The 13,779-nt window shown below is 39.0% G+C and overlaps 1 protein-coding gene across 2 annotated transcripts in view; it reads right to left on the reverse strand.

Moving 5' to 3' along the window:
- The window catches only part of Vps53 (VPS53 subunit of GARP complex), a 152,829-nt gene that overhangs the window by 72,546 nt on the left and 66,504 nt on the right, over window positions 1-13,779 (reverse strand). For both annotated transcript variants that reach the window (XR_010048209.1, XM_003469686.5), the window contains exon 12: window positions 2,493-2,594. Coding sequence is in view for 1 of the 2 variants with exons in the window: in XM_003469686.5 (XP_003469734.1) it covers window positions 2,493-2,594 (102 nt within the window). In the remaining variant the exon portion in view is untranslated. The remainder of the gene's footprint in view (window positions 1-2,492; window positions 2,595-13,779) is intronic.

The raw sequence follows: 13,779 nt of genomic DNA on the forward strand, positions 1-13,779 counted from the left end.
TTTAGCAGTAGCATTCAGGCTGGATTTCTGAGTGTGTGAATTCTATCCAAAAGCTGCAGACGTTTAAGCCATTTCCTCCTGGAGTTTGATGGAATAAAATAAAAGGTTACTGTTGTCACAGTAAAGAGGTCTGCAGCTGGTCCCATTTCCTTTCATTACTATCCAATGTAAACAGATTAAATCTAACTGCTCAGATCACCAGAAGGGTACATTTTTAAACCAAAAATTCCTGATTTCTTTCCCCTTTCAGTACCCCCAGTCCTTTTTGAGATACATTTTTTTTTTTTTAATTCCTGGGACTATCTTGGCAACTAATTGTTGTAGCCCTCTTATAAACTGAACACTGTTTCTCAAGTTTACTCTGCCTTCTGCAACCAGGTGTAGATTCTAGAAATGAGCAAACAGTAAACCTGACCTTGAGGGCCAACTGCCTACTGACTGCAGCAACACAAGGCCTGGTAACCCAGGGGAACCAGTAAGGGCTTCCCCAACCACTGCTGGCTGGTTCCTACGAACATCCTATGGAGTCCGCAGCATACCACAGGGCTCCTGCTCATCTGTGAACCTACCTGCAGAAGCCAGTAAGGTGCTGGGAAGAGGGAAACCCTGGGTCTCCAGCTAACCAGCCACAGGGAAGACAACTGCTGATGAAATGACTGTAGAAGTCAGGGTTACACTCAGGAGGCATTAGTCACTGATATGTGAATTTTATTACTAAGGAGGAACAGTCCATGAATTACTAGTGATCATCTAGTACAGGGCTTTTCTTTTTCTTTTTTGTCTTTTTGAGACAGGTCTCGCTACACAGTTTCGGCTGGCCTTGGGCTCACTTTGTAGTGCAGGCTGGTTTAGAACTTGCAAACAATTCTTCTGCTTCAGCCTCCCAAGGGTTGGAATTACAGGAGTGTGCCATCATGCTTGGTTATTACAGGGCTTTTCATTTCATGTCTTCTTTTACTTTAACAGATGTAAAATCCTAGGTTCAAATGAAATTTTTACCTGGAAGTCCACAATACAAAGTTCTACATTGCTCTAGCTCTCACATCTTTCCCAACTCTCAAGAGCAAACTATATTGAGGAATACAGTTTGAGGACCATTAATTAGCATTCTCTGAGATACAGCAGGGAAGTCCAGAAGAGGAGATGGTCACTCAATTCCCTACTCTCAGTGGGAGACCTGAAGAAACCTCTGCTTCTCCTGTATTCTCCAGTGGTATGATGGCTTTAATCAGCTATATCTATTTCCACACATTGGCTTCAAGACAGTCCTTCGGTTTTGTTCATTCTCTTTTCTATGCCTTCCACTTTTTAATGAGATGTGACTGTACTAAGGATAAGAGCCTGGGAAAGGAATTCTGGTCTCTGATTTCCAGACTTGGCTTCCAGTCTTAGTTCCTCTATTTCAAAACTAAAACTCCACCTGGCCAAATTGTTGTCTCTGAACGACAGTTGCAATACCTATGAGACAGTCACTGTGAAGATCAAATGAAATAAAATATGTAGAAGATTTTTAAAATTGCTGCTGGGCATGGTGTTACACATCTGTGATCCTGGCACTTGGGAGGCTGAGGCAGGAAAATTGCTGAGAATTCCAGGCCAACCTGGGCTACATAGTGAAGTCAGTAGCAACCTGAACTACATAGCAAGGTCCTATCTCAAAAACAAATATAAAACAAACAAAAAACAAAACGGGAAAAAGCAAGCAGGGCTAGCTGTAAAGTGTGCACCCATGGGTTTTACAATTCTGGTCTTTCTTTCTTTTCAGCCTCTTTTTGGTGGTATCTGGAGCAAAATAATATAATAATAAAAGAATCCTCTAGTAGCCAAGTATAGAAAATTAAGAAGGATCACTAATCCAGAAAGGAAGAAAATGTTCTGATTTATTTCTCTAACTTCTCTTGTCATAAAATGGTACTGAAACAAAAACACCATTCTGTAGCATGAAGGGAGATGAAATCTAGAGTTGGCAGAAAAACTGAAGGAAATTAAAGTGCCTGTGTGCTCTGAAAAGTAATTCTCCAAAGATGCCTTTGGTCACCTTGATATTTCCAGGCCTTTCTATGGCTTCCAGACCTATAGTGATCAGCTCGTACTGCGCAGAGGCCTCTCCCAGCCCATGCTGCTGTTAACATCTCTGGATCTTTCACATCATTACTGCACCAGACCACAGAACAGTGGAGAGCTGCACTGACAAGCTCAGAAGATGATGAATGAGGCAGAGCAAAATTTTGCTGGCTCTGCTGCATGAGCTGGTTAAGCCTGTGCATGTTGCTAAATGCTGGAGAGGCAGCTCTCTGGGAACAGAGGCGGCAGGATAGGCTGCTCTTTCTCTCAGTTATCGGAATGCACTCTCAGATAAATGCCCTCTGTAAAGACCCCACTGCTATAATCTCTGAACGTGGCCACAGCCAATGGCTCATACTTGAAGAGAGCCAACATTTTCAAAAAAGAGTAACAGGTAGGTTACATGTGGCAATGCAGAACAGACTTACTTGATCTAACTCTCCCTTTTCCATTGCCAGCTCCTCCATCTCTGGTGTTGGTTCATCTTCCAGGAAGGGATTGGTAGATGGTGGTGGAGACTCCAGCTTTTTCTATTAAGAAAACATGGGAAAGAAATACTCTGAGCATACTTAGTAGCCTTTCCATTGATCTTCCCATTGAGTTTCTGCTTTCTCCAAGCCCTCTGAAGAATAGAGTCATGAAATTTGATCTTTGTAAATTAGAATAGAGGCAATGTGGGACACAGTCTTGCCTCCAGGCCTTCACATTGCTTTCCTGTCTTTGTATTCTGGAAACTTTATTATTCATCCCAGCACAGTTCTCATTATCCTTCAGTCCTCAACCGAGAAGCCCCATCTTTTGGGAAGTGTCTTTATCCATTTAGGTCACATGCCCTTGCCATGTGCTCCTGTTCCATACTGCACTGCCCCATGCAGTTACTTACTAAAACATGCAGCTGCCCATTTATTTCCACCTCGCTAAATGCCATCATGGCAAAGATCATGTCTGTCTTGTTCCCCATGTTAACTTTGGTGCCTGGCATAGAATAGGTACTCAATAAACATCATCTAGCCCAAATGCCAGGTGGGTTTGAATTCCATAATATACTATAAAATTAATCTCATGTATCCTAGATTATAGACAAAAGTCCCTTCCCAAATAAGGCCTGTTACAACAACCAACTAAAAAATCCCCATGACAAAAACTACTACCTAGCTCCCAAATATAAACACTATTTCAAAAATAAATTACTGAAAGGGACCATGGACTAATGGGAAACTTGTGGGCAGAGACACTGATTTTTAGCTCCAATTCTGTTCTGCTTGCCACAATGTCTAGTTTCTCTGAGCTACAGGAATTTCATTTGTTGAATGAGGATACAGACATACAGAAATATATTACACACAACTGTATTGCATTTGTTCTCACATATATTCCTGTGTGGTTGTTGGACCATGCAAAATACTGCAAAATACTGTTTGTCACCAGAATATTGCGAGAACTATTGTGTTACTAATGATTACACAAACGTAGTATAAGTGTGTGAAATTCTAGAAAAGCATGCTGCATACAATGTTAATTCTAATGCAACTGCTGAATTCAGCTTTCTAGGATTTTGTTTCTTTGTTTTTCTACATTTTTTACCTACAGATACTGTTTATGCTCCAGATGCTGGGAATTTTAACAGAAAGGAAGCTAAGCAACAATCAGAATAAAAGGGATTTGAGATGGTTGGTGACAGAGCAAAGGATGGCTCCCCAGAAATGGGAAGCTACGGGGAGAGTTTCTAAATGTGCTTGTGACATTTCAGCATACACCAGTAAAGCAAGCTGAATTAACCCCTAAACCAAAAAGGACAGCAGATGGACTACAGTGTGAATGACTTTGCCAAGTGCCAGGACATCACATGAAGGTATTACAAGCAAAAAAGAAGAGCAAAACTTAACAAAAACTCCATCATCTTCCGGTTTGGGATTGAAGATAATTCTGCTTACATGAATTTAAGCTACTCATTTCTTGTCCCGAACACCTGGAAAGGCTATTGTGTGAATAGACAAGAGCCTAAACATATGAAGAAAACCTTGTGATGCTTGTATTAGCTCCCAGCAATCATTAGTAATACAATCGTTCTTGCAGTATTCCAGTGAGAAACAGTATTTTGCAGTATTCTGGCATGGTCCAACAACCACATAAGTATTTCAAATTGGCAATCTCTGAACTTGGGCTTATTTCCCTGGTATGGTGTAGAGGGGAGAGGGAAATCTCTATAAACTTAAAGCTATTTTTAGAAAGCAATATATTTAAGCTTTAGTCATCTTTTTAAGAACTGCTGCTATTTTGGAAAGAGATATATAGTTTAAACTTCAGCAACAATAAAGAAGTGAATTTTAAAAAAATAAGTGAATTAATCTGGGTGTGGTGGTTCAAGCCTATTATTCCCAGCTACTGAGGTGGCTGAGATGGCATGATGTCTTGAATGTAGAAGTTAGAGGTCAGCCTGGGAAACACAATGAGACCTTGTCTCCTAAAAAAAAAAAAAAAATTAGATAATAGCATTAAACTCCTGGTTCTACTGATTTAAGAATGAGTTTTGGAGTTGTACTACTAAACTGAATCACTATGATTCTGAGTCTTTTGGTGTGCAATAGATATAGAAAGGAAGCCAGTTAATCTAAAGCTTTGTTCAAAACCATTCAGTGATAGAAACAAAATTTGACTTTTTAGCTTGCTTTCTCTCTCTCCCCTGCCCCGCCCCCGTCTCTCTTATCATTGCTAAGGACACCAGGGCTCCATTCAGGTGAGCTTCATTTTTAATGAGGACATCGTAACAAAAAGTAGATGTCAATGAAATGGGCTAAGACTGTTTCTGGTCTCTACTCTACCTGGTAGAGTATGTCGAATAGATAAAAGAAAGAAGTAGCACAACATAAAAGGCAGCACCAACCAAACAGAATGACACGTCTGCATAGTCTTTTGTGGCCCCCAGTAAAATCTTCTACTTAAGATCTTTACATTGCACATAAACAGTTTGGTTTTATACAGGAAGTGCAGAATCTAATTTAGATTTTAGAGATAGGGTCTTGCGGTGTTGCCCAGCCTGGCTTTGAACTCCTGGACTCAAACAATCCTTTTATCTCAGCTTCCGGAGAAGCTGGGACTACAGATGCACCCTAATGTGGGTTTTTAAAGTATCATTCATGGTCACAGGGAGAGTAGATTGTAATAGAAGCAAGAACTCAGTTTCTGAGCTTGCTGCAGTGTTCCAGGCAGACCTGATGAGGACTGGACTAAACCAGTGACGTGGAGACAGAGAAAAGTGGCGAGATCAGGACATGTTTAGGAGAGAAGCCAAGAAGACTTGCTGAGAAAGCCAGAAGTGAGGGAAAGGAATTCATTTTGGTCTAAGCCACTTGCCGCTTGTGCTGCTATGAACTGACACGGGCATTCTTATGCAGTGGTGAGGGTAGAGGCTCTGGACCTGTAAACCTGAGTTTACGTACAAATGCACCACTTGGGAGTGCTGCTTGATTTCTCCAAGGCTCAGCTGTCTTACCTGCAACTTAGAAGAATATTAATACCTGTTTCACAGCACGATCAGTAGGATGAGATGAGGTATATATATCAGTGTGGACTGATATACTGTCTGACACATAGGGAAAAGCTGACTAAGGAGAAGCTTTCATTTGTATTTAATAGAGGTGAAAGACTGTATGGCAGAATTGCTATCCCCTGCTGCTGCAGCCTGGGATTGAGCCCAGGGTCTCTGACATGGTAGGTAAATGCTCTACAACTGAGCGGAATCCCAGCCCTTATTAGTTTTATTTTACTTAGAGACAGGATCTTGTTTGGTTGGCCAGGATGGCCTTGTGCTTGGGATCCTCCTGCCCTCTGCCTCTTTAGTAGCTGGCATTATACACAGGTACCACCCTGCCCACTTGTGCCTCTTTATGAAGCAACACATAAAAGGGAAAGAAAAGAAAGCACAGGCTGTAAGTCTTGAAAAACAAATTTCTTTTAACTACTACAAGTGACACCCTGTCCCTACTTTTTGTCTCCTGGGTCTCTCTAGGATGTGAAAGCGGTAAGCACGTCAACTTATAAGAGCAAAGATACACTGAACTGCTTCTTTCTTCTCTCCTCTGCAAGAGGCCCTCGGCTCCTGCACATATACCACCCTATTGGCAAATACTATTTCAAAACTCAAGATGTAGATATAGCCACCTCCTGCTTAGCAGGTTACATTTTTTTTTTTTTTTTAGGTTACATTATTGTTCAGGTTACATTACTGTACAAGATTAACTGGCCCAATTGAACTCAGGACCCTATACTTACTTGCTAGGCAGGCACTGTGCCACTGAACTACATCCCTGCAAGAACAAGTCTCTGCAGACAGCAACCACCAGCACAATGCAGTCTTCTGTGCTAGAGGCTGCTGCCTGATCTAACCAGGCCACACTCCTCCTATCTGCTTTGCAGCTATCATAGACCACAGAAAATTACTAGTGTGGGTTTAGATTTTAAATAAATGAGTGGTATATTCCATGTAGTCTGGTGCTGTTAAAGGAAATTTAAAAATTTCTGAGAAGCGACTTTCCAATTTTAAAAGAATTCATTCTTGGGCCAGGGATTTAGCTTAGCGGCACAAGCAACTATCTGGCAAGTGCTAGGTTATGAGTTTGATTTCTGGTACCAAAAAAAAAAAAAAAAAATCATTCTTTCAGTTAATCTGAAGCCCACACAGGAGGGTAAAATTCTTCACAGAGCAAGTTAATTCCTACTAATTAAATCATACAGGATTCTCAACACTTCTGAAACAGCGAAGGCCACAGGACAGCCAAATGTCTCATGTGCTGTTAGGAAGAGTCTGCTAGTCAAATGTAGATCCATACCTAGGTTTTCCTGCACAAATTCCTTTTGAGGCCTTACCTGGACACATCACATTATCAAAGAATGAATTCTGAAACTTAAAACTTTAAATTCTTTCTCCTTTCCCTGGATGAGAAAGCTTTCAGTTATGAGATGGAAGTCTCACAATTTCTGCATTTCTCATTCCATAAATGCTTCATTCCAGCCCCATTCCAGATCTGTGCTTGAAGAGCTGGCTTGAAGGCTTTAGTTAACAGTCTAGATTATAAACACAGGGCTCTGCACACCTGGTGTTTACTATCAGGGACCACTCTTGCTACCACATGTTCACATCTTAAGTTGTGACAGTTACTGCAGGTTTCTTTCTCCTGCTAGACCATCAGCATCTGTCTGATTCAATTTCTCATCTATCCCCAAACCCTTGCACAAAGAGGGACTTTGAAAAATATTTGTGAATAAATGCTAGTCACAGGGGAAGTCCTCAACAAAATCCTCTTCAGAACTAGGGCAACACTGCCTATCTTCTGTGAACAAAACAGAAAGTCTATGTATATTATGTTCATGCATGCTTGGGAGTCTCAAATATACAACCCAAACTATTCAGCAGTGAATATCTCTGGGGTAACAGATTTGGAGCAGGTGAGAAAAAAAAAAAAAAAAAAAAAAAAGAGATCTTTCTTTCAAAATATTTTATTGAGTTTTTAACAAACAGTATTCTCATGTTTTTGGGGTTTTTTTCTTATTGTTTTTGTTTTTTTGGTCACTGTTGCTGTTTGGTTGGTTTTTTTATGGATAGGATTTTTATCAGAAGAGTAAAAATTACTTTTACCAACATATTCAATTTTTCCTAAAAATCCTTACAGATTTAATTTGTAGCATAATTCACACAACATAAAATTCACTCATCATAAAGTATTTACAATTTAGTGGTTTTTAGCATATTGTGCAACTATCACCATGATCTAATTCCAGACATATTTCACCTCCAAAGGAAAGCCCATATCCATTAGCTGTCAGCTCCTCTTCACAATCCCTTCTGTCTCTATGGATTTGTAAACTTTTCATTATGAGTGGATTCATATTAATATGTTACCTTTTGTGTCTGGTTTTTTTCACTTAGCGTAGCATTACGAGGTTCATCTATGCTGTAGTATGTGTCAATATTTATTTTTATGGACGAATAATATTTCATTACGTGAATATACCACATTTTGTTTACCATCTGTCTACTAATGGACTTTTGAGTTATTTCTACCTTTTGGGTAATACGAATAGTATTGTCACAAACATTTGGGTATAATTTTCTTTTGTTTGTTTTTGAGACAGTCTCACTATACAGTTTAGGCTGGACTTGAACACACTATGTAGTCCAGGCTGGCCTTGAACTTGAAGCAATCCTCCTGCCTCAGCCTCCTGAATGCTGGGATTATAGATCTGTGCCACCATGCCCAGCCTGGATAGTTTTATATAAGCATCTTTTCAGTTCTCTTGGGTATATATACCTAGGAGTGGAAATTTGTATTTTTGCTGTTATTTTGCTTCTGATACTGAGGACTCAATATAAGGTCTTCATAGTGAACTACATGCCAAGGCTTTTTATTGAGACAGGGTCTCACTGAGTCACCAGGTTGCCCAGGCTGGGTTTGGGCTTGTAGTCATCCTGCGTTAGCCTCATAGAGTGCTAGGATTATAGGCATGAGCCACCACACCTCACCGAAAACTTGTAATTCAGAAAGAAAATTCAGACTGCTTTGTGTGTGTTTGTGTGGTTAGTGCCGGGCACTAAATTTAGGACTCACCTCTTTCCTTAATCCTTGTCTTGCCTTTTTTATTTGGCAGAGTTACCTTTTTATTTTAGACATCTGCACATTAGCAATATGAGATGTGCTAAAACAAAAAACGACTTAATAAATCACCACTAATAATTAATATAAACAGGTAGTGCTGGGAGTGACCAAGATGTTGTATCCATAAGAATCAACACAAATTCAGAAAGTGGTTTAACATGGCTATCTGAAATTTGGACATGCTTCTACCTTTTGATGCCATGATTCCATTAGTATCTTACGAAAATAATCTCAAATATTAATAAAAATGCATGCACAAAAATGTTCATGTGGCTTTTTAAATAAAAGTGAAATGTTTTAAGGCCCCCAAAGAAAAGAATCGTTAGGGAGATTATGGAGTATCTGCACAATAAAATCTTATGTGGTGATAGAAAAAGGACCTCAGATATGACATGAAGAAAAGTAGGAAAATAAAGTTGCATTTATATACTAGTGGCAAAAATTAATTCAAATAGATCAAAGATCTAAATGGAGGAGTCAAAACTGCACAACTTTTAGGAGGAAACGGGCAAATCTTTCTGACTGAATTGTATAAAAGTTATTTAAATATGCATGACACTAAAACAAAGGAAACACTGCCAGGCATGATAGTGCATGCCTGTAATATCAGCACTCAGGAGGCTGAGGCAAGAGGAGTGCCTCAAGTTTGAGGCCAGCCTGGGCTATACAGTGAGACCCTGGCTCAAAAAAACCAACCACCAAACAAATAAAGAATCAAAGGGAACAGCAAAACTTAAAACAGACTGCATACAAAACTTTGTGTAGTACTGAAGATGAACCCAGGGTACTTGTACTGATCTACATCCCCAACCTCTTTTATTCTGAGGCAAGGTCTGTATGGCTAAGTTGCCTGGGCTGAGCATGAACTTGTGACCTTACAAATTTTGTGTGCCAATGGACACTATCAAGAGAGTGAAAAGAAAACTCCCGGCATGGGAGAAAATATCCGGAAACAATACATGTGATATATGATAGAACATACAAAGAACTCCTACAGGAACCAGCATTCCTGAGGTCCGGCCATGGGGGGACTTAGGCAGCTTATTCGCCTGCCCTCTTGGTAAGCGCCAGGAGGAGAAACAGAGGCTTCTGTGAGCCTATGGAGGTGCGGCTGAGAATCAAACACCACCCACCCTCATAGTTACTGGGGATAGTTGTCTCAGCATCTCTTGAGAGGATGATCATACACAATATAGCAAATATGGGGGATCTCCTTCTATCTTCTGTTTGAAGGCAAAGGTTGTTTTCACTGTTTTGTTTTGTTTTGTTTTGTTATGCTTCTTTTGCTCTATTCAGTACTCTCAGTTGGTTTTATACTGTTCTGTTTTTGGTTTGATTTCGCTATACCTAATTGACTGGACAACTATTGTGAAGATAATGAGATGTACCATAGTACCTATTACTAACATCCCAGTATCCTACTGTGAAGTTCTGTACCAATTTCGCTGCATTGTCTCAATTGGCTTTGTTCTGTTGCATTTTTACTACTTTCAAAATAAAATTTAAGAAAAACGAACTACAACTCAAAAATAAAGATAGACGGAAGTCTGAAGTGCTACTGCACAGTAGGGTGATTAAATGACAATAATGCACTATGCATTTAAAAAATTAGAAGAAAGGATTATGAATGTTTTCTCCATAAAGAGTCATAAATGTTTGAGGAGACAGACATGTTTAATATGACTTAAAGGCTGGGTTTTGGCTCAGCAGTGTAAGTGCCTGCTTGGCAAACACAAGGTCGTGAGTTCAGTCCCTGGTACCAGAAAAAAAAAAAAAGAAGAAAAGAAAAAATCTGACAAAGATCAGACAGTGTGTATGTGCATTGAGGCACAACATGGTACTTCTTAAAAGTGTGAAACTTTTATGTTTTATGTATCAGTTAAAAATAAATTAATCAAATAGGTTAAGAAATTGAAAATATTTCTCTAAAGATCTACTAATAGCACATAAGCACATGAAAAATACATGTCATTAGTTATTAAGAAAAATCAAATCAAACTCCAAATGAGATACTATTTTATACCTGTAAAGTCAACTATAATTTTTTTAAAAGCCAGGGTTGGCAAGGATGTGGATAAATTAGGATTCTCCTCCACTGCTGGTAGGAATGAAACAGTATGACTGCTGGGGGAAAACAATCTTATGTTATATCACCAAGTTAAACCTAGGGATATAGCTCAGGTAGAATATGTGTGCCCTGTGTGCAATCCTGTACCACAAAAGAGAGAAGAGAGTGAGAAAAAAATAAACAGAGAAAACATAGTCACATAAAATGTCTACACAAATATTCAAAGCCTTATTCACTGTAGTTAAGAAGACGAAACAAATGCCCACAGCTGAAGAGACGAACAATGTGTAATATAGCCATATAAAAGAATATTATTTGAGCATGAAAAGGAATAAAGTATTGATAAATGCTCAAACATGGGTAGCTTTGAAAGCCAGCCCAAAGTGAAATAACCCATGCATAAAGACTACATTTTATATGGTTTAATTATGTGAAATGTCTAGAATTGCCATTCATAAAAACAAAAACTAGATTAGCTATTGCCCAAGCCTGAAGAAAGGAGAGAAACTGAAGAGAATGCTAAGGGGAATTTCTTTTGGGAGTGACAGAAGTGTTCTGGGACCAGACAAGTGAAACAGTGGCACAATATTGCAAGTACAGTAAAATTCAACAAATTGTAAACTTTCAAAGGTGAGGTTTTTGTTACATGGACTATGTCTCAATTTTTAAAAAATTAAGCAGAGGAAATTTTTATTTTTTTATTTTATTTTATTTTTGTCTTTTTCATTTTTATCGGTACCAGGGATCAAACTCATGACCGCACACTTGCAAGGAAGGCACTTATGCCGCTGAGCTAAATCCCCAGCCCCTGGAAAATTTTATTTAAAAGTGTAATTTCAAATGTTATTATGGTTTGTGTCTGAATGTTCCCCCAAAGCCTCATGCAGTCACAGGGCAGGCTTCTAGAATTTGAGATTTATTCATGGTCCAATGCTGGGATTATGGGTATGAGTGCTACAATCACCCCAGCATGAGTAGCTGACATACAATACAAGAGACAGAAAGAGTCTTCTCCTTGTGTTCCTTTTGCTCTTCTTGCTTTTGCTGTTTTCCACTGCCATGAACTGTTGCCCTCTAACATACGCCACTCTGCCTTGGAACCAGCTGAGTATGGACTGAAACCTCCACAAACTGTGAGCTAAATAAGCCTTTCCTTCCTTAACTTTGGGTGTCAGGTATTTTGTCTCAGCAACATGAGAAAATTAACCAAGCCAAGTGTGTATAGAAAAAACAAAAATCTTCATGTCTGCTTCCCCATGCTTGCCTACAATTTCCATGATCACGTATTATTCTCATCTCAGGAAGAAACCAAAGTTAATTTCCTTAGGATGTCATTTCTTAGGATGTCATTCAAATGGAACAATACATTCCTTTAACATTACTAAATCACTTAGAAAATGTCAGGCATGGTGGCACAGAGCTGGAGTCCCAATTACTCAGGAGAGGCCACCATGGGCAACTTAGTGAGACCCTGCTTCAAACTATCAATCAAAAAAATCAATCAATCAATCAATCAAATAGCTAAGGAGGTCAGTACTTCCTACATTCATCTACACACACATATGCACACCTACACATATACGCATAGGGAAAAAAAAGAAACTATTTATAAAATATTTCAAACATTATGATTGAAGTCCTAGGAAACTCTGCCCCTTTTCCTCTTTCAATCTCCCGAATGTAGGCATTAATTTGTTCCACGACTGTGGTGAACAGAGAGATCCTCTGTGTAGGCTTTCATTAAAAAAATGTTATGATGCCCAAATTGCACGGCTAAAAACTGGTCTTATAGCTTCTATATTTATAATGTAATTTTTAAAAACCAGGCAAGTATATATGTATATTAAAATGACCTCTATAAGTCAAAGGACAATTCAACTTACATATCAGCCATGAATGGAAATCCAGTTTCATTTCTTGAGGAAAAATTTCATGGTGTTTTATAGTAGCCATTGTTGATTTTCCTATTGTCTGGTTTTGAAGGCCTGTAATGCTTCCATTCTTTTGTTTTGATTGGTTTTATACTGTTATGTTTTGTTTGAATTCATTGTGTGTGAAGATATGGACAACTATTTTGAAGAAAACGAGACATTATGGTAGTCACTGTTGATTTCTTGTTGTCTTGTTTTGCAATCCTGTGTTGGTTGCTTTGTTTTATTCTGATCTACTATGTTCTGTTCTGTTTTGTTTTGTTTTATTCTCTTTAAAATTAAAAAAAAATTTACAGTGTTTAAAAAAAAGCCTCCCAAATTTGGTGAGGCAGTTATAAAAACCTAACCTGATCTACTCTGCTTTCAGCAGAAGGTTGAATATAATTTGTTTACCTTCAATCTAATCATCAAGACACTAAAAATGCATATGGATGTAGTTAGATCATATCCAGACATTTGCTTTCGATTTCAAGGAATTTTAATTTACAGACTATCTTGAATCCCTCCTAAAGGGTCGTAAGTTGACACTGCTGAAAGTAGCACCACCAGCTTGCTTTTTGCAGAAACGACTCGAGTGCAGCCCATGATAAAACTTTACAAGGACAATACAGGAAGGACAAGCAAGTCCTGTCCTTAAGGTGCTTTCACTCTAGAGTTCTGTCAGATGGCAGTCACAGCTCTAAAATAAAAGCAAAAGACAGTGTATCCCATTGGATGGCTGAGCTGTGGCAGGTTTTTCTGGTGAACTGGTAATCACACTCTGCAGCCCACCAAGGACTGAGGAGGTTCTAAAAGATACAGGGAGTCAAGTGATGGCAGCAGCTGTAGGATAGGGTATGGCCTAGGAGGAAGTGGCAAGGCAGGACCTCTGGCCATCTTGGCTTCTTGCTGACTACTACCTGCTCCACGATCACTTTCCGAGGAATTTACTAACTTTCTATGAAATGCGGCATATGTTAGAAGGTATTTAGATTTACTTTGGTTCATTTTGCAATCTATTTTGATATCTTAAAACAAAATGGTAGCCCAAAAAGTCTACTCTGGAAGCAAGTAGCAGAGGAGA

The sequence above is a fragment of the Cavia porcellus genome, unplaced genomic scaffold, assembly GCF_034190915.1.
Source record: "Cavia porcellus strain 051 isolate PalLab524CR breed Dunkin Hartley unplaced genomic scaffold, mCavPor4.1 scaffold_6, whole genome shotgun sequence".
Lineage (NCBI taxonomy): Eukaryota > Metazoa > Chordata > Mammalia > Rodentia > Caviidae > Cavia > Cavia porcellus.